Genomic DNA, 20,510 nt, shown 5'->3' with positions numbered 1-20,510 from the left:
CAATAAAAGGCCCTGGAACGTTTTATGGGACATTCTACGTGTATTATAAGGAGCGCATTGTGTCACACGTCACAGACGTGCGGACGAATGGACGGACCAACAGATTTCTTGCGTGACACGGCTAAGAATGCTTCCACTTTAAAAGCACTTCCCTTCCCCAAACTATAGACGCAAGCTCAGCGCTCTCTATAACGCAACTAATCGCGCCTCGATGCGGTATATTGCAGTTCCCATTCCGACATAGTAGGAAACGAAATATACATGCGCCAATGAAGTCGACCCCAGTGTACAGGGCCGTCCACTTTAGGCGCGAACACTCCGCAGCGTGGCCGCGCTCCGCGGAGCGCCAGCGCACAAGCCACGGCCGCGCATCGAAGCTAAGCGGCGCAGGCGCATAGGGGCTTGGAGGCAGGGCTTCGTGTCGTCTGCTAGCGCGGGAGCGCACCGTGCTTGCTTTGCTGTGAAGCACGCGTAACTTATGGGCTTGGCATGCTTGTAGCGTATTAGCGCGCCGCGACTTCTCTCACTTTACCGCGTTGTGTGGTTTCTGCGTACGACAACGGAGCGCTTCCTCTTTTCAGGTTCGCGGTCACATTGATTGATTGTGGGGTTTAACGCGCCGACACAACGCAGGCGATGAGGCGCGCCGTAGTGGAGGGCTCCGGATTAATTTTGACCACCTGGGGATCTTTATCGTGCGCCGAAATCTCGTACACACGGGCGTTTTTGCTTTTCGCCTCCATCAGAAAAGCGGCCGCCGCGGCCGGGAATCGAACCCGCAACCTCCGCCGTCACATTCTAAATCATGTATTGTTGCAAACATTTCAGAACTGGCTTGGTTTTCTTTAATGAGAGACGCTGTAGAGGAGGGCTACGTATAATCGTAGCCACCAGGATTTATTTAATCTGCACTGGTATTACGCAGCACATGGGCGTCTATGCATTTGGCCTCCGCAGAATTTTGGTCACAGCGACTGGGTTTCAATCTAGCGACTTTGGTATCGATATCTATTGGCTTTTTTTCATATATATTAATATCGCGCATCGTTGAGATGGTTCAAGCAGTAAGTCGCCCAGCCAGCGGGTCACGCACCCAGTACAATCGTCCTACTCTCCGGTCGCGTCCTGGACTGGTCCCCCTCTTGTCTGATACATTATGATGCATATGCCATTGGTTGCGCTGCCTACCTGGCTAGTTATTGGGAGGCAGGGGCCCTTCCCTTTGTTGCCGCCTGCTACGTATCCTCATTTCTGGTACGACCCGCAATTTCTCGCAATGGGCCTACGTGAGTAATGAACCTGTGGTCACCAGTTCCATGCTACAAAACTGTGTTACAGCTTCTTCATTCTTTAGGTCCACAACTTCTGCATTCTTTTCTTTACCAAACCACACACATTGCCTAGCCAAACTCCACGAACTGAAAAATCACCCATATGTTTAATACGTTTTCAATGTGCTTACGAATGCAAACTATGTCTTGCATATAAACAAACACTTTCTTCGTGGACTGAAGATATTCTGATTTCTTTTTATATTTACGATATTTGTTGTTGATTTCCATGAGTTCGTTGATCACATTCGCAGTCGCATCGAGCAATCCGCGAGCGTCTTCGGACTATACTTAGCATGTGACACTCCGATAAAAAAAAATAGGGGAGCTTGCACTCACGCACGACTTGAATTGCGAAGCTGTTGTAGGTGAGCATTGCCGGACACCGTTAAGTTTTAATATAATTGCTCATTTGCATAGTTGCAATGCTAGTAATCGCCGTCATATGCAACAAAGCGGTTGTCATCTTCTTCGCTGCGAGTGGTGCGTGGAAAGTTATCCTCAGCATTGTATCATTGACTCGAGGCAGCGGTGGTGCGATCGCAAGTATTATCGGGAGGGATTGGCATACTCGTAGCCATGTCTACAATTATCCATAATGGCTTCCAGAGAATGTGGCGGTCGCTGTGACTTCTCGCAAGCAGGGCGTCTTTTCAACTTTAGCATTAGATCTTTAGCATTAGCGCTGGAGTTTTTTTTACATGCGCGGGAGTGGTTGGCGACAGCGCTAGAGGTACTTTTTTTTTTTTTGCTAAAGTCACTACCCGAGCCGGGGACTGGGTGGCTCCGCGAGGCAGGCGCTCACGAGCGCTCGGCATTTTCTCGGTCTTCAAGGTTTTTGCCAGTTTTTTTATTTTCGCTAAATCCACTGCGCATGCCGGGGACGCTCGGCGGTCACCGCGAGGCGCGTGCCCACGAGAGCTCGGAATTTACTTGGTATTTTTTTCTGCAACGGCGAGCTTACGGCCAGTAACAACAGCTCCGCTGTCAAAAAAGTAGACCGAACGACATATCCGGTCATACGGTCATCCGCTTTAGAGAGCACATGCAGAAAATAAAGCTGTGTTCCTTGACCCTCTTTACTTCTATGGTGCGGTGAAGTCCTGAGAAACCCGCCAGGAAATGACCAGGCCCGCCACGGTGGCTGAGTGGTTAGTGTGCTTGAATATACGGAGCCGGGAGACCCATTTTCGATGCCAGCATTCCGCTTGAAATTGAAGAACGTGCGCTTGCTGCGCAGTGTCAGTGCATGGTGAAGAGCCTCAGGTGATGGTTACCCGGAGTCTTCGTAGCAAGAGTCGTTTTGCGGCGCTAAGCCTAATAACTCTAGTCATACCAGTCCTGCAATACATGCATTTAGCTGGGACAGTGTACCTGAAAAGAGGAAGCGCTCAGTTGGCGTACGCAGAAACTACACAAAGCGGTGCAGTCAGAGAAGTGCGCTTTCCCGCAACGCGGTCGCGGCGCGCCTAGACGCTACAAGCATGGCGAGAGTTAAGCGTGCTTCCCAGCAAAGCAAGAACGGCGCGCTCTCGCGCTAGCAGGCGACACGAAGCCCCTCCTTCAAGCCCCTATGCGCCTGCGCCACTTAGCTTTGATGCGTGGCCGTGGCCTGTGCGCTGGCGCTACGCTGAGCGCAGCCGGCGCCATGCTGCGGCATGTTCGCAGCTAAAGTGGACGGCCCTGTACATCAGGCAATTTTATTTCTACTGAATCGTGAACCAAAGTGCACCAAATGGGGAATCCTCTCGTCGTTTTAAGAGTGAACTCGCGGCGGGCAGTGTCGGGCGCGCAGTTCGACGAGGCTCGGGCCACTAGGAATAGTACAGGAAAGGCAGGGAGGTTAACCAGAATACTGTCCGGTTGGCTATACTCAGGGGGGACGGGATACGGGAAATGAAAGGGAAAGAAAGGACAGCGGGACATATTAAAGGAGAAAATGAGAGAAAGAAAAGTAGAAAAAACACAAGACGTTACCAGGCAACTATAAAGGCGGTACAAACAACGCACACAACCAGAAAATGCACAAAACTAATACGGTCCACTGATAAAATGGACGAACTAAGGGCACTGCACTATAGTAATGTCCCTAAAATCGTTTAGACAGGCCCGTGTCCTTCAAAAAGAACAGTAGGGCCACTAGTTCTGCTATTGAATACGTTGTAAAGGTGACAGGTAAGGAAAGCAGGACGTTTATGTTCCACCCGTGATTAAGCGGTCTCATCTTGCTGCACTGCAACCGGGAACACTTTTCTTTCGACGCAGCTCGCGAACTGGACGGTTGCATTGACGACACACCTTGCAGAATCTTGCCAGGCCGGAGACGTTCTTGACTCCGCAGGCGATTCGCTCCACGGATTCCTCGCGGAAGACGAAGTACACACGCTCGTCGCGGGAGAAGGCGCCCACGGCGTGAGGCTCTGCAAAGGAACCACGAGGAACACCAGAAAGGCACTTATACGGGGCTATCTTGTGCGCTAACTATTTAAAGAACCATAAAAGCGACTTTACGACGATAATTTAAGTAAGACGACGACTCACAGGAAGTGCGCAATATTGATTCACTCCTTCCTCGCTTTTTGCACCCAACAGACGACTTCAAATTACTCCCCTAAAGGTCACCGGGATAGCCAAGAATAAAATTAACAGCTAGTGGACACGCGTTTCAGTGTCGATCAATATCAGCGAAGACTTGAACATCGCGAAACGCACAAGGCACAACAATGCGCTGGTATTCAATGCCGTCTCTTTTTAGAAGCATCAAAACCGCGAACGGGGCTTGGAAGCATGACAGTCTTCACGTTACTTAAAGAGACCCTGCAACACTTACCATCGCCTGCTCGGAATGTATTTTAAGGCAAAGTCTATTATCCCAGCAATCTCCTCCCGCAAGAATTATGAAAATCCGTTAACTATCACTGAAACTACGCGCGATGAGAAATCGCGCATAATTGTTCTCTCTCAACTCTACCGCAGACAGCGCGACGAAAGCTGCGCGCTCTCTCCCGGAGGGCTGCTCGCGGCGTCTTCTCCGGCGGCCTTCGATATTGACAGGCCGGGAGTTTTCCCCTTTCCTCCGAAATGTGGAGAGGTCTATTTCCGGCTTGGTGCCACAAAAAAGCAGGCACGGCCGCCTGTTCGCAAGCGCGCGCTCAGGCTGGTAGGGCGTTTTTGAAGCAATAAACGTTTGTTGTCATGTGATCTTGCTAAAAGGGGAGTATGAAGTTCATCACTCAAACTCCACGCGCACTTAAAACACGAAAGAAACGTCAAAACTGTGCGTACAGGCTCAGGCATAGAAGAGGTTCGTAGACAGCGCTGACGACGGCGGAAATGGAAGAAAGTAGCCGCGAAGTTGACCAGTGACAGCCGATCGGACAGCCATGGCCTATGTGACGTCCCTTAGGCCATGCCAGGGGTGCATAATTAGGAGAACTGAAGAGAGCGCGGTTGTTTTTTCCGCGTCTTCAGGGCGATTTGCGTGCTCACCGCTTCATGTGGACGTGTAATATTTGGCTCAGGTATTCCTGGCAGTGTAATCTACACGTCGCGCAGGTTTGCTTGCACTGCTTAAAGAGTGTTGCAGGGTCCCTTAAAGGGACACTGAAGTGATATGTAAACATTGCGGGATTACTTGCGCAAATTGTAGTCCGGAGTCCCCAGGCCATGTTTCGACCACTCTAGGCGCGTTTACGCGATTTTATTTAGTAGAAAAACTAATTCGAAAACGCTGTCCTCCTCTCTTTACGCTCGCCCATTTTCTGTGGCGTTTTCGTGTGACGTCAGGAGGGGAGGAGCTGGCAATTGGCTGCGCCACGGCTGCGCTACTGCACGGCTCCCCGGCCGACAGAGCCAGTCGGCCCAGCGTTTCGTCCGCCGGCCGCCGGCGGGTCGTCGCAATCAAGGAGGTTAAAAAAAATTGCTTGGTCGCAATTCGTTCGCTTAGATGAAACGAAGCCAGGACACGTTTGTGAATGGAAGAATGTGCCTTTCTTTACTTGGTTTGTTTGTACACTGTATCTAGCTCCAAGTCAAGGTCGCTTCACACAAGCGCTGCACATGCGACGCTTCGCTGACTGGTACGCCAGTAGGAAAATATAAGGCCTCTTGAAGGCGGGACAAGAGTCAGCGAAGTCAATATAGGTACTAAGCAAATAAAATCAACTGATATTTTTACCGTACAGCGTAAAAATAGGGCGCGGGAAGCACGTTTTTGCGCTGGGCGAACAAGCACAGCGGTCAGCAGCACGACTACGCATCTGCGAACGCTTTTCCGTCTACGAAATGCAATTGCTAGACGTGAGCTGCTGTGGAAACTCGGGCGACGCTTACTGCACGATCGCAGTACAACAAATAGTCACCTAAGCGGCTTGAAATGCCAAAACTAAATAAAAGTGTAAACCGGTTGTACAATATATACCCTATATTAGCAAAGCATTTGCGTCCCGCTCCGTGGCCTAGCGGTCTGAGGCGCTAGGAATACACGGCGAATGTTTTGCGAGTGACGAGTTCGCATCCCCGCGGGTACGTGCTTTTTTTTTTTTAAGTTAACTTTTTTGTTTTCCGCCGATGTTTTCTATATTGAGTTCACCTTTTTTGGGGCCGCAACGTTCATGGCTACACGAACTAGTTCACAAAACGCGCGCAGGCTGGCACTGGCGCGCTAGCGAGTTCTCGTTGGCGTGCTGTTGCCATAAGCACCGACTGCTTGCAGGCAGTGGGCACAGGCCAGAATGAACAGACCCTTGGCTTGGTGCGAACACGCTTTTTACGATACAGGCATGAGGGAGGCAAGCTCCAAATATGGGGGAAAAGCGCATGACATTTGGGCGTCTGCGGGTACGCGGAGGGCGTTCATGCACTGCGTAGGTCTCGGCTAGTGAATGCTACGACTACAAGCCGTCCTGGGAGGCTTAGCTTGTGCATTTTACAGCCGACAACATGGCAGAAGCGCGGTACGATGATTACTGAGATATTGAGAATGCCCATCCAACAAAGCCATTGGTTATGTTTTACAGAACCGAAACCGAAACCGAAACTTGTGTGATTGCTAACCTTGGGCATCGTCCAATCACGGCGCCCCTCCTCTCAACGTCACAGCCTTAGTTGGTGCGGCCGCCGCAAACCGCGCATGGTAGTTTTTCTTCTTTCGCGCTTTGTAAAATAATTACCGATTTGTCAACCGTATAAACGATGAAAAGTGTGCTAATTTGAGCCAGTCTACGCAGTGCAAGCAAAAACGGGAGCTTGACAAATTCACTTCAGTGTCCCTTTAAAGGAGCGCGGAGGAGCTCCTTTGACCTCGAATCTATTAGAGTATTCAAGCCGATTACAAATTAACTCAGTACAGTGGCTACACAGGAGCGCTGGAAGGGTCAAGGCAAGTATACCCAACGTGATCTCTAGCCGGCCAGCGTCAGGTATACATAAGCAAAACGTTATCTAGACTATCTAGACTTAACCGTTCTTCTTATCAGCGAAGTAGGCTTCCCCAGAAATATCCTTCTTCGACAGTTGCCAGACAAAGGCTAATGTTTTGCGCATACCAAATCTCAAAGCGAAAGCTATATTACTCCAGGCAATAACGAAGAAAACGTTTCATTCCTCGTAGCGGACCAATCTGACCTTCAAGCTCAGCCAAGGTCAAGCCAGCGCCTCGTGCGGTGCGCAGGGAATGCCTCTAATCGCTGGTTCGTTCCAGGGGAAGGGTGCGCAGAGGCCGATAGAGAAAAAGAGTGAGGGCGCGTTCCGTCAGAAAATGCCGCAAGAAGGCGCCGGCTGCATCCGAGTTTACTGCGTGTTCGGCGCCTACAACGCGGACTGCGCTGAGCGGCGCCTGCGATTTGTCTTGCGGTGTGAGTTTGTGAGCGTTCCCTGCACGCTGTATGGGAGAAACTTGAGCTATCGCTCGGCAAACTTGGCCTAACTAGGTTCAACCACGGCAATTTTTCTACTCGTTCTTACAACACAACCGAGCTCCCAACCAATGACCCAGAAGCGGCGGCGCGTCAGCCCAAGGATTGCAAAATATTCAAATAAACCGTGATGTGTTAAACAAAATGTATCTGGCAATCATTTATCCAATTATAGAAGTTCAGGCAACAAAGTATTCACGATAAGCGGTAATTTTTTATTGATTAGTTATGGTGTCTAACGCGGCGAAGCTACATTGGCGATGAGGCGCGCCATAGAGGAGGGCTCCGGATTGTTTTGACCACGTAGAAATCTTTAACGTGCACCGTAATCTCGAACATGCGAGCGTCGTCGTTTTCGCCTCCAGTGAAGGGTGGCGGCCGCGTCCGGCGTAATTTTTTGGGCCAGTATTTTCCTACCTTGGCGCTGGAAGCAATTTCTCCGGGACCATATTTCCCGAGACCATTTTCTCTGATAGTATTTTTTCCGGGTACGTTGTTTCCGTTTCCCATACTTGTCATAGAGACTTGTCCACTTTGCACGCTATTGAAGCATTCACGGCGCGTGAACTGCACCGGTGATTGCTGACGCATGCTTTGCAGGTAAAGACGATCGTCGGAGATGAATCGTGCAGGTAAATTTTAATGAAATTAGCAGCCAATAATAAAATCTGCGCGCGCATTGTTTCGCTTTACGTCCGAATTCGGGCGCCGCACTAATTAACATGTCAGTATCGGGTTTACCAAAGAGACTTTTTTTGCTGTATTTTGGGTCCTTATTTCTGCACCTTTCTTCTTCCGACTTCTCCTCCACGTCTCCACAACACGTGTGGCCTACGACGACGTGAATCAAAATAGTCCTAAGAGAGATTGCTAGGGTTTGCATGCTTTCGTAGTGCGGACAGCCAGGACGCTCTCCGTGATTTTGTCAGCAACATGCTACCCATGCACACAATCGTGGACACCTTAACACCATCAATACCCCGAACTTAATGTACTTCTGGAAGGGATACCCGGCCACCAATAACGTATAGAAGGCAACGAAAAAGGCAATGACCTTGCTCGCGACTGTGCACCGAGCAACCCCCTTCCTTGGCCGGAGGATTACGGCCAGAGATGAGTGCTAACCATCTTAAATGCAGGCGGCAGAAACCGAATTAACTCCTTCACTCCCGCCGCTTTATTCCGCCACCATCGCCGCACTTCCCGCACCGCAAAGCCGCCTACGACCGTCAAGCCATGCCCTGCAACCTTTTGCAACAGCGATTACTCAACCGCCCAGTCCTCCCATAGTGTCAGTGGTGTAGTGGTTACCCCAACATCCAACACGCATTCTGTTCCTGTCCTCGTGCTACTCATTCGCCGCACTACCTATGCCCTTACTCTCCCCCTCGACGTCCCCGACTCCTGAGAGAGCCCGGCCACTCCTCCTCTACACCTCCGTGCAACGTTATGACCCCAACTCTTGGATCCCACAACTTTTGTATAGGACACGAAGCCGCCTTCATCCTTGCACGCCAGTGCGCACCTTCGCTGCCCTTCGCTGCTCTGCTGTAACTCCAACGCCGCCAACCGAACTTCCACGATTAGGACGTGAAGAATGTATAATAAAGTTCTCTCTCTCTCTCTCTCTCTCTCTCTCTCTCTCTCTCTCTCTCTCTCTCTCTCTCTCCTTGTCTTTCTATTAAGGCACGTGGCATAGGACGTGATGATGCTCACTGTTGAGAACGACGATTTTGTCGGACTGGGTGGTGATGAGGTAGTCGTGCAGTCGCTGACTCCTGTTCGAAATGTTGTATGCGGCCGTCCGGTAGAAGGCGTAGTTGTTGGGCGAACTTAAGGTGCTTAGCCCAACGACAGATGAGGTGTTCGGGACGGGCACGTCGTCTGTATTGAGAAGCCCAGTAAAAGGCGTAAGGTGCCTATAAAATTGAGCTTCAAAACTACACACACGATAGAAATCGGGATATTTTAGTGGCTTGCGCGCTACAGTCATCACCGTAAAACAAAATTTTCAACGAACACATAAAGAGAGCGGTAATGGTCCCCATCTACCATCCAAATATCCGGCACTAGAAGCGCATTGCGATGAAAAAGTTCAAACGAACAAGAAAACGAACGAACTGCCTTGTTTTCGCTTTTGAAAAAGCTTCTGGTGGAGGAATCCGTTTACCAGTCCTCCCTGCACCGCCTTGGATGGGTTGGGAGTAGCCTATATAATGCAGAAGTTAGGGCTAGTTGGTGAAAGGACTTCGACAGGGTAAAAAGCGTGACAAAACGGGGACACAAGAAGGGACATTTGCACAGGAAGAGCGCTAGGCTAAAGTCGCGGAAGTTATTTAACAAACTTCGCGAACAACGCAAATTTCTGAGTTCAATAGTCTGCTTTCTAGAAAAAAATGGGCCCTGGTCTTCCAAACCATCTGTGTCATAACCCTGCAGTGACTTCCGCACCTTTGGCCTAGGACGCGCCCTGAGTAAGTGTCCCTTCTTGTGTCCCCGTCTTGTCACCTTTTTTACCATGTAAGAAGGTTTTCTGGTAGTCCTTTCCTGAAGGCTTCTCGGAGACAATCGACGACCTCCTTAACGCTAATGTTTTAAGGAGTTCGCTGAGTATCCGACTGAGAACAGAACCAGCCAGTTTTCATCGTGCGCCTACACGCAGAACACGCTGGAGCTGTTTTGGGGGACGTAAGGGGGGGGGGGGGGGGGGGGCGAACTGTGTCAATGCGTGTGTGTGGTTTGCTAACGAAATTCGTGAGAAGTCCCACACGGAAGGTTTTCTCGGCGTAGGTGAACTTTATTTATTACGGGGCCAGAACAAAACACATGAGCAGAAAATCTAAGGGAACTGTCTCGGAAAGCTTCTGAAAAGAAAGGTGTCTGAGGTATTAAAGACGATAGTCTTTCTTTGGCTAAGTTACTTAAACCCAGAAATTTTGGTCTCTCTGTCCGTCTTTCTGTCTGTGACTCGATTCAGCCACCCGGCCAAATTAAAATGGATACTGCGCAATCGTCTTATATACTTACAGCCAAATGTAAACGTCTAAGCCCGGTTTATATGTTCACACTTGTCAACTTTGTTGAACAATAACAAGATACTACGAAAATATAGGATAGGAAAATAGTACACAAAGACACAAGGGATATTTACAGTGTTCCTTTGTTAAAAAATTCATGGATGCTTGTTTTTTCGATAGCAAATGATATTCTACATCTACTGCAGGAAACCACCGCCTGCTGTTGCCAGTGCCACCTCCTGGCGGCATATGAGAAATCACGCGGCAACAGCAACGAAAGGTTCCACTAGCTGGCGTCCACGGTCTGCTTGGAACACACGTGGCGCACGGCAACGCGGTTCAATAGACCTTGAAGTCGGCCGTCTCGATTCACGCGCGTCTCCGCCGTACTGCAGCGCTGGCATCAAGAAACCCGGCCTGTAGCAGTAGAACGCGGTAATTTCAAATCGCCTTGAGCAAGCCTTTGGTATGTTTACCTTGGGATGCGCGCGACAGAACAGGAACATAATGAGTGGTGAGCGGGAAAGCAAAGGGGGGCATTTCCTTGGCAAATCTCTACAAAGACTATCGTCCTTTAACGACATTAGCGACCCCAAACCATCCACCGCCGGCGTCGGCGGCGGCGTCGGCGTCCGCAGTGCTCCTCTATATTTAAAGAAGAAACAGCATCCGGCGCCAGGTTTCGATCCGAGGACTTTGCGGGCCGCAGCCCGACGCTCTACCGAATAAGCCACGGACGCGACGCTGATATTGTCAGTAACGCGCCTTATATCTTTAACGCATTCAAACTACGTCGTCAGCGGCGTGCGTTGGCGACTCAGCGGCGTTATAGCGGCTTGATAACTGCGTGGTGTACACGTGATACTACAAACCCGATGGAAGAGATGGAAGAGAAGGCGGCGAGGCGGTGGGCTGCGGGGGCCGAGCGCAAGCGCCGCAAGCGGGCCGACAACCGTGCATTCGCACTTTCACATTCTCCCCCTCGGGGAAATGCGGGGGAATTTTCTTTTTCTTTTTTTATTTTAATACCTTAAGGGCCTCCGCAGTGGAGGCATTACATGAGGGGTTGTACAAAAAATACACTTGGTACGAGCATAGAAGGGTGACATGAGCTCCATGATAACAAAAAAAAAAATGCACAACGTCGGTTCGAGAAAATGTACAAAAATGTAAAATTCAGCGGACACGGAAATAGTATCAATACGCAATGTATTAGCGGTAAGGCTGAAACACAAATATGATGAAAACAACGAATAAAAAAGAATAAGCTGGAAATAGCAATCATAAAGTGAAGGGCATCAAACAAAGAAACGGCACCAATACATCACACAATCCCGGGCGCTGTAAGCGACGACTTGAACTGGCAAAGGTTTCTTAATTGGACCACGTGATCTGGAAGATTGTTCCATTCCTTTGTAGTGCGTATAAAAAATGACTGCGAAATGTGTTAGTACGGGGGCGAGGGTGTGTTACTTGTAGTTCATTATTGCTTCGGCTAGATGCATGGGGTTTCGGCACGATGTAATTGTTGGGTGATAAAGAATGATAAAACCGGTGAAATAATGCCAGCCTCGCAAGCTTCCGGCGGTGGCTGAAGGGAGGAAGGGCTACGCGTGATTTCAGGTCTGTGACACTAGTAAATGATGAGTAGTCCGAGAAAGTGAATCTAACGGCGCGGTTTTGAATTGCTTCTATGTTATCGGTTAGGTACTTCTGATGCGGATCCCATATGGCGGCTGCATACTCTAATTTAGGGCGGATTAGGTTTTTATAGGCTAGTAGTTTTAAGTGAAAATGAGCAAGTTTCATTGTACGCTGCAGATACCCAAGAGATCTACTAGCGCTGGTGATTAACTTGTTTATGTGGACGGTCCAGGAGAGATCATTCTTGATGCTAACACCTAAGTACTTTCAACGAAAGGAGCAGATACGCGGCCAATTTTTCGTGCAGGAACTTTTCGGGCTGACTGAACAAGACCATTTCACACGAAACATCAAAAGGCTAAAACATTTCCCATTTACTAGTGCCCCCACTTTTTGCAAGCTTCTTAAATATTTCCCCCGGGGAGGCTGTGAACGATTTTGGGGCGATATTTCCTCCTTGTCTCACGACCTTCTTAATTGGAAAACTTACGCTTTTGTTGGAAAATATTACACTGCCCGTGCAAGTGCAACCATTACGCCCTCCAATAGTCTTGTACATGTGTTCTCTATTCCCTAGTATCTCAACACTCAAGTTCTGTGGCGGTATCTACAGAATCGAACGCATTTTTTTCTAATCGACAGATGCCATGTTAGAAAGTTTATTACACTCCCTGTACTTCTGTATTACGTGACTGATGGCATGAATTAGGTATATTATTGAACAGCCTTTCCGAAATTCATGCTTTTTTCTCGGTGTCTGGAGATAGAAGCTTTTGTTTATGTGCTTAGCTAATACGCTGTTGAAAAACTTTGTACAACAGAGGGAAGGCCGAAGCTTCAATAATTTTCAACATTTTTTACATCACCCTTCTTCTGAATGAGAAATATGTTGGCATTTTTCAAGGATTGGAGCACATTAAACATCACGAAACATTCTGAGGATAATTCTCCAAGCTTTTCTAGTACGATGCATCCTCCATGCTTTAGCTAATCTACGGTTACTCCGTCGTCCTGTATAGCATGTGTTCCACGTCGTCTTTAGTTACTGCTTGGACATAACCAACCTGGCCTGACCTGACCTTACAACTCGGCATAAAGGTGCTCAGTTCAAGCATGCGTGCCCTCAAATACGAGTAACCGAGAGAACTATGTTTATGCCACTGCAATGAGGTATGCCCAGTCAATAAAACACCGAAATACAATCCCTCAAGCCTCAAAAAACGAAACTCCGTAAGCTTCCCGATAGATTGATTTGCTGTTAATTCGTTGATAATTCGCCAAAGGACGCAAGCATTAACGACCTTGTTCGATCACGCGTACAGTGAACCTCCCAGTGACCGGTCAGCTTATACGCCACGTCTCGTTGATTCAGTGAAGGCGGTGCCGCTGAAATTAGGTCGTATCAATCGGACGGTGAAATCCCATGTCTTGATCTCCCCTTCCGAGGTTTTATTCTGTAACTAGGCCTCAAAACTAGATTTAGTTAGGCGTAGCATGGTCTGGACGACGTAAAACAGACCAGAGTCATCTGCACTTCCTTAATTGCTCATCTGAGTGATAAAAGAAAATAGCGCACTTGCGCTGGCATGCAGCTTGCACTCTATAAGGATCCGGATGCAGTATATACGGACCGAGCCACAAGGAGGTGGTGTCGTGGTGCAGATAGAAGGGGCACCGACCCTCCGCCCCACCGGTCTTGTTGTTATCCCCGATGAAGACTTGCTGAGCTTCAGGCACCAACGTCAAGTCGGCGGCCTGCAATCCACAAGCGAAAAGAAGTGTGATGCTGGCTTCAAAAAAAAAAAAAAAAAGCAGCCGACCGCGATGTTCCCGTGCGGTAGCTCGGCCTCCGCTGTTTAAAAAACCCAGCATGGCGTGGCCAAAGGGAACTCGTGGCGAGAGTACTCACGCGTACTTGCCAGTCTGTGGGGCTCCTGGCGTGAGTGCCGCAGATGTAGAGCGTGCTGCCGTCACGAATCGGATGGACCTCGTGAATGTGGTTTCTGCAGTCCACGGCGGTGCCCAACTGCGCGCGCATGGGTGAGTCCCTTTCACTATGGTCTTCGCAGAGCATTTCTGCATTGTTGCTGGGAACGTGTATACTCGCAGTCCCACGGTGCAATATTTCTCCGATTGCAACTTCGTGCTATGAAGTTCCTTGTGCTTGCATCCGAAGATAAATATCAAGCATAAAATAGGTCAACTTTATACGTAGCTCCGAGACAGGCCGAGATTGCTCTAAATTATAGTTTAATCCCCCTGTGAGGCGTCATAGAAGGGCGCATTAGCCTATTCTTTACTTCCAAGCACTTATTAGCCTAAAGATTACATGACTTTAACTTCAGAATACAGCCAAAATCGAGAGAGACACACAGATTTTCTCCAGGGTCCCTTTAACGCATCTTGATTCCTGAGAATGGCCTCGTTACGAGCCATGTTTTGCTCGTTTTGACCATCTCAAATGGTCCGAGAAAGCAAAATACAAATTTAGTTCATTAAAAAGACCCCTGCTTCCCAACATGAATTATAACAATATCATTGCAAACTTCAAACAAATAATGAAGACGTTAATGGATACCGATAAAGCAGTGGCGTCTACCGAGCCTCTTCCGGGGGCTTTAGCTGTGACGTCACAGAATCTTGCTAGTGCGACTGGCGGTCCCCGATCTAAGCCTCCGCCAAGGAACAGGACCGGGCGATTGTAGTGGCGCCTTGAGCTCAGTTTGATAGCATGACTTGAATGGTAGCGTGTAGTTAACAGGCTGATAACTGTGTTTTAGTGCTGGACCATATTGCTTTACTGCTTCCTATATCAAAACCACTTTAGGGCAAAATTTGAAAGCTTCTTAATACTGCTCCCGTTTGCTCGGTTAAAACACGTCTTCCGAGGCTGGAATGAAACTGAGTGAGTGACAAAAAGGTATTTTGTTCATACTTTGGGAAGTCATATTTTTTCTGTATGCCCCTTTAAAGTTTGCTGGCTGTGTCCACCACAACAACAGCTGTCTCACTGACTTTGAGGAAATCCACACACTGCTTTAACCCAAAAAATAAATTCCGGGCACTTTCATGTTCACATTAGCGCAGAAAAGCGTTCACATAATTAGTATGCCAAGCTGTCTTGACGCCTTACGTCACATACCCGATGTTCTCCCAGGTAGATTTTACACGTGTTGATACTGGACTGTGCAGCAGGCAGGTCGAGCTCCTGCGGGAGGTGCGTTGGCCAAACAGTAAGGTTTTTTTCTACTCCCTCATTTACCCACTCGAAAGAACGGTAGGTTTTTAACCCGAATCGCATAAATTACAGGTTTAATTAAATATGTGCGGCTGAGGTATGTCTGTGTCATTTTGCTGTTTCATGACTATTTCTCGGATTCAATCACTCACGCCTTCTTCGCTCTCAAGGAAGAAATTATCTGTGTTGGGGCCACTTTAGCCTTAACTGAACATTTGTAACCATGGTTTTCAGCGAGCTGAATCCATGTTCATTAACAGTGTAGCTGGTTTAAGTCGGGTCTTGTCGTTTATGCGGCGGTTTCACGTATGGGCAGGTTCCCGAATCCACCCCCAGAAGGCTCTCTACTCTTACCGGGATAGAAGTGAGCCCATTAGAGTGCGCTGGTGGATGAGAGGGTACATGTCCGGCTTGCGTCCTGTCGGTTTGCCCCATGTCCTCCACTAGGTGCTAGAGGCAGCCGGAGATTACCAGAGAAGAGCAGCGCCGACGACGCACACATCCCGAGTTTTATTGAGAGCGAGAAGCCGAAGCCAAGCGTCACAATTGAGTCGCATCGACAAAAGTCGCGTTGACAAAATTGAACTTTGCGGCGAAGGCAACTTTCTGGTAAATACCCTATACATCTTAATATAATGTATGCATCTTGAAAAAATAACGAAATTATCCGCTAGGACAACTCCATCCTCTCATTGAGTTTCTACTACGTGTTTGTTTCGTGCACTCCATTGCCGGCGTCCATCTCCGCTGATCATGCTTCGTCACAGAGTCAAAGGGCGCTGAATATTGTTTTTCTTCTCTGTCAACAAAAACACGCTTGTAGTGGCATCAATCAAGAAGGTACCATTATACAGCCCAGTTTCCCTCCATTCATGTGACGGTAAATATCTCCGGGGCACCGTCACGGCTCAAATGGCCTATAATTTCGATGGCGCCCTCGCAGTTATAGCACACACTGGGATGTTGGCTTTCCTCCCGGAGGAAGCTCGTGACTGGAGACTCGCCCCGAATGAGTCGAGGAAGCATTTATTTCGTTGGTGATGCTTAAGTAACATAACGAGGTGGTCCGAGTTTCGAACGGACATTGGCTAGGGTTCTGCGTACGGCAAAACGTCTCGCCGTAAAGCCACATTTATAGCGAATGGTCAGCGGAAAAGGGCTGTAAACCTTTCGATCAAAACTTTCCCAACAATCAGTTATATGACAACTGACCACTAAAACGACTATTTCACTCATTACAACGAACTTCGATTTCTTATCATAGTTCATGGTCTATGCGAAGTAATTCTTGTCGGCTTCAGATACATGGTTTGTACGGGTGGGAAACGGACGGACGCATAGTCTGCAAGCATAAGCCACGCTCCCGGCAGCATGACGTCAGTCCAAAAACCATGACGTGTACACAAGGCGAAACAGTGCGCGCACACCGCTCCCAGCGCGTTGCTCCCGTGCCGCGAGCTTTCACGTCGGCAGTTTTGGGCCAGGAGGAGTAGATGGCGTCATGCTGATGCCGATTGCGAAGGGTTATCCGCCCTGAGCTTTCTCGTGCGCGCAAAAAGTAAAATGTATTTAAAATATGTTGTACTGAGCGGTTGCTGCTGAAACTTGCTGGGAGATATCTCCATATACAAAGGCAGACTTTTACATAGTTATTCCAGCTTTGAAATTTCGTGTAGGCAGACTTTTACATAGTTATCCCAGCTTTGAAATTTAGTGTCAGTATATCCTTTAAGTAGGTCTCCCTATCTCGCTTGCCTTTAATGTTTCCATCCTGTTGCGGTGTTGATTGAATGAAACGTTTTTTCATAGTGTATACATGTCATGTAAAGGGTGTTGTTATACTCTGCGGATTTGTCTATTGCTTGATGACATGGATCTGATTCATTGTGCAGTATCCTTTTCTAAACCCATCTTGTTCTCTTGGCTGTTGTAAATCTAAGTTGTCTCTTGAGTGTTTAAGAGTTCCCTTGGGAAACAGCTTGTATACAACCGACAGTAGGGTGAAGAGTCTATAATTCTTAAAAACACTGGCATCTCCCAATTTATGCATCAAAACTATGTTGGCGTTTTTCTATGCTACAGGTGCGTTAAAGTCACCCATTACAACCGTGAAGGGTTTCTTTTCCCCTTATTTATTTCTGACTCGACGTCTTCGTACGAACTCTCTACGGCCTCACCATCGTACCTAGCTGTTGGTGCATGGGCTCGTCCTATCTTTAACCTGTATCGCTTGTTTAGCTTGGTTTCAATGACTCCGACCTTTCGTTAACACGGAAGAATTCCTTCACATTCCCTACTATCTCGCTGAGCACCAAAAACCCCACCCCGTGCTCTTTCTTTTCCTGAGGTCCTCGGTAGCACAAAACGGGTCCGCTACTCAACTCCATGCAGCCTTCTCCGGTTCTTCTGACTCCACTTAGCCCTATGATATGCCCTTTATTGTCCGAGAGCTCCTCTAATAGGTTCCCTCGCTAGGAGTTCGTGCGTTGAACGTTTCCAAATTCAAGAAGCGGCCTACCCGGACGCAGAGATTCTTAGCATCCTCTGCTGCATCACTGGCCTGACCGGCGCCGTGGTCAGGTGCTGTACAGCTGCGGGGGATCGAGGACCCAGAGTTTGGTTGGTCAATCATGGTAGGGGAGGTCAACTATCACTCCAGGGTAGCCAGATCTTTCTCTCGTGAAGGTGTACTGTTTGTGTCACCAGGAGCCTTTCTACCATACTTGCACATATCTAGTTTAGTCTCTAAGGAATCCGGGATTTTGTTTACATCCCGACCACGCAACTTCATGCCTCTGCTAGTACCATGACAGCCAGAATAAAAAAGAAAAACGCGCGTGTGTTTTCATAAACTATCTGTTCCTATTTTACCCGTTGAAATCTCAAACAATGCTTGACGTTTGTTGGTATATACCTCGGCGTTTTCGCATTCTGCTAAGGAAATTTTGCGTTTGTTCTGCCCGTATCCTCCGAATTTCTTGTTTCTTTGAGTGATGTCAATGACCCACTGCAGACATGAGCGTAGGAATGACACACGCAATATCGCCTGGTTCGTAGGTCGCGTGCTTTCCAAGCACGTTTCGGCCATTACCTAGGCCACATGTTTGTTAAGCTCGTGACAAAGTTAGGAACACAAGCAACGACTGCGCTTGTCACCATGGTCGCATCGCCCACTTCATTAAGGGGAAAATGATGGGGCTGATCGCAAACTTAAATTATCATAATTATAGCAGCAGACAAAGCGTCTATTCGCTTTTTTCGCATTGTCATGGGTCCTCTCAAAGTCCCTCCCACTTTCTGTCTCATTCGGGTAGCAGAAAGTTCGTGGTGAAGGATTAAAAATCAGTGTTCCAATTCGATTAGCGTGGTCCCCGTGAAGAATATGCATGTTCTTACCGCACTGGAAGCGCTGCTGATGTCGTCCAGCGGGAGCTTGAATAACTTGTCCCTGCGATTGAGATTGGGTCATGTGCCAGCTGACGTGACTAAGCGTAAGCCTGCAGTGCTGCGACGATACCTTAACCTCGCTGAAAGTTCCTAGCTATCAGGTTATGTGCTTTCAAAACAAGAACTCCAAACAAGTCTAGTCAATGCCTCATATATCGCCATTTACAGTTGAAATAAGCAGAACTTCTATGCATCATTACTCGGCTGTTGCGAGCATCGGCTGTTAATTTCTCAAGCAACTCTCTTCGCACTTTTGCTGCTAGTGCATAAAACAGTCCGAAATGGCGGCCTTCCAGAGGTTTTACGGCGGAGCTGTAGGAGGCTACCGTTCCATGGATTGTTCATGTCCGTGGCCCAAAAAATCCAGCTCAAACCGAAAAAAAATATATAAAAAACACTTGGGTTATGGTGGGGATCAAACCCAGTTCTCCACATTACGAGCCTAGTGGTTGACCACGGTGGTGTACCGGCATTTTTTTTTCCGACAATAACTTTGTTTACACGAATTCACATGGGTAGATGACCTGAAAGGACGAGGTATGATATGAAAACACGAGAGCTCAGCCGAGGGTGGCTACATATGCACACATGCAGATGCTCACGCATAATTATGTAGGGTAACGGGTCTCGGTACGAGGCAAGAAAAACAAAAAACAACTTGTAGCATGAAAAGTGTCTCACAGTGCATCAAGAAAAAACGCCAATAAGAAGTTGCGGACCCTACGTTTTGCAAAACATAAGTATCGCCCGACTAGCAAGATCAAAAATAGAGAAAAAGCAAATAAGGAAGAGCTCGAGACGGTACATACTGCCGCATGCTGTATTTGACGTGTAAGCCTTCATCGCTTACCGATCCCGTGTAGCACGTTTATCTCGGCGGATGGCCTCCTTGGTCTTAAAAGAAATCGCCGCCTGACCACCTTGCGGCAATACCTCGCGCAGCGCTTCGCCCGATTTGTGTCCCTCTACTGCACTGGTCACACAGTTGACTTTTTGAACAAATAGACACCAAACGGGTTTTGGGCATTCCACGTTGACGTGCTCAGCCGTCCACAAAGAATGCATCCCGCGACATAGGGTATAGAGAAGCCCCGAGACTCCTGCGCGCCATAACAGGCACATTCCGACGTGAAAACGAAAGAAGAAATTCTTAGTGACGATGGGCGCAGGAAGAGCTCGCACACGTCTCGAAATGTTCGAGTCTGGGCCACTCGTGGGAGGTTGCCGATACAGAGGAGGCGGAAGGACTTTCGCCAGGAGGTTCCAACAAAGCCTTCGTGGCTTAGGGGTGAGGAGGTATTCCCACGAAAACTGCTCCCCTAAGGTTACGAGTGCAGCGGTGACCTCTCTGTAGAAACCGGTGCGACTCAGACCATGGTTAAGGCCCTCTGACGTGGCGAGCCACATGGTTGGGTGTGTGGAGCCAAGGCGCTGTAATGCCGCGCGGAGAAAAGAGTGAGGCTGGTCGCGGAAGTGCAAGAAGAACTGTACTATCTGCTTCAGTTCTACATTCAGAAGGCCCATACTTCCTTCCTTCAAACGACGAACCCGGTTGGAGCACGCTTGGGTTCATACGCTGAATGCCAAAGGAAGGCGGACCATAATCGATGAAGTTTCTGTATTGTCCTGGCGTCCATCGTAGGGAACCGTGCTCCGTACAGCATGGAAGGATACACGAGGACAGTGCAGACGTGTGCCTTTGAAAAAAGGGCCATGTTCTTCGTCCTCCATGGCTGGAGTGCGAGCCTTCTTGGCACGCACGACTTCCTCAGGTCGATATTTACACCGAATTACATTCCGACGCTCTCCTTCCAATCGATGCTGATGAAATGTCGGGGCTCTCGATCCCACTCCCAAAGCCAAGCTCCTTGCGACCTGGCCATGTTTATTTCTTCCCCAGGGAAGCGGGAGAAGCGAC

General features: G+C 48.6%; 1 protein-coding gene across 1 annotated transcript; it reads right to left on the bottom strand.

The window, feature by feature from the left end:
- Positions 1-1,400: 1,400 nt before the first annotated feature.
- Positions 1,401-13,945, bottom strand: LOC144168530 (semaphorin-2A-like). Its single transcript, XM_077697494.1, has 5 exons — positions 13,823-13,945; positions 13,539-13,662; positions 8,963-9,130; positions 3,630-3,751; positions 1,401-1,418 (listed from the first exon to the last, which is right to left on the bottom strand). Exons 1-5 carry the CDS (start codon positions 13,943-13,945, stop codon positions 1,401-1,403), a joined length of 555 nt encoding a protein of 184 aa, XP_077553620.1.
- Between the last annotated feature and the right edge of the window lie 6,565 nt (positions 13,946-20,510).

Source organism: Haemaphysalis longicornis, unplaced genomic scaffold, assembly GCF_048455015.1.
Source record: "Haemaphysalis longicornis isolate Haplotype H1 unplaced genomic scaffold, Haemaphysalis longicornis Haplotype H1 scaffold_2, whole genome shotgun sequence".
NCBI lineage: Eukaryota > Metazoa > Arthropoda > Arachnida > Ixodida > Ixodidae > Haemaphysalis > Haemaphysalis longicornis.
The sequence above is the reverse complement of the archived record's forward strand: the minus strand, read 5'-3'. Positions and strand labels throughout refer to the sequence as shown.

Excerpts from the sequence above, each read along its gene's own strand:
- LOC144168530 (XM_077697494.1), bottom strand. The coding sequence starts at position 13,945 with ATGCGCGCGCAGTTGGGCACCGCCGTGGACTGCAGAAACCACATTCAC. Across the intron at positions 13,663-13,822 it reads GGAGCCCCACAGACTGGCAA|GCCGCCGACTTGACGTTGGT; the intron begins GTACGCGTGAGT and ends TGTGGATTGCAG. Across the intron at positions 9,131-13,538 it reads CACCACCTCCTTGTGGCTCG|ACGACGTGCCCGTCCCGAAC; the intron begins GTCCGTATATAC and ends TTCTCAATACAG.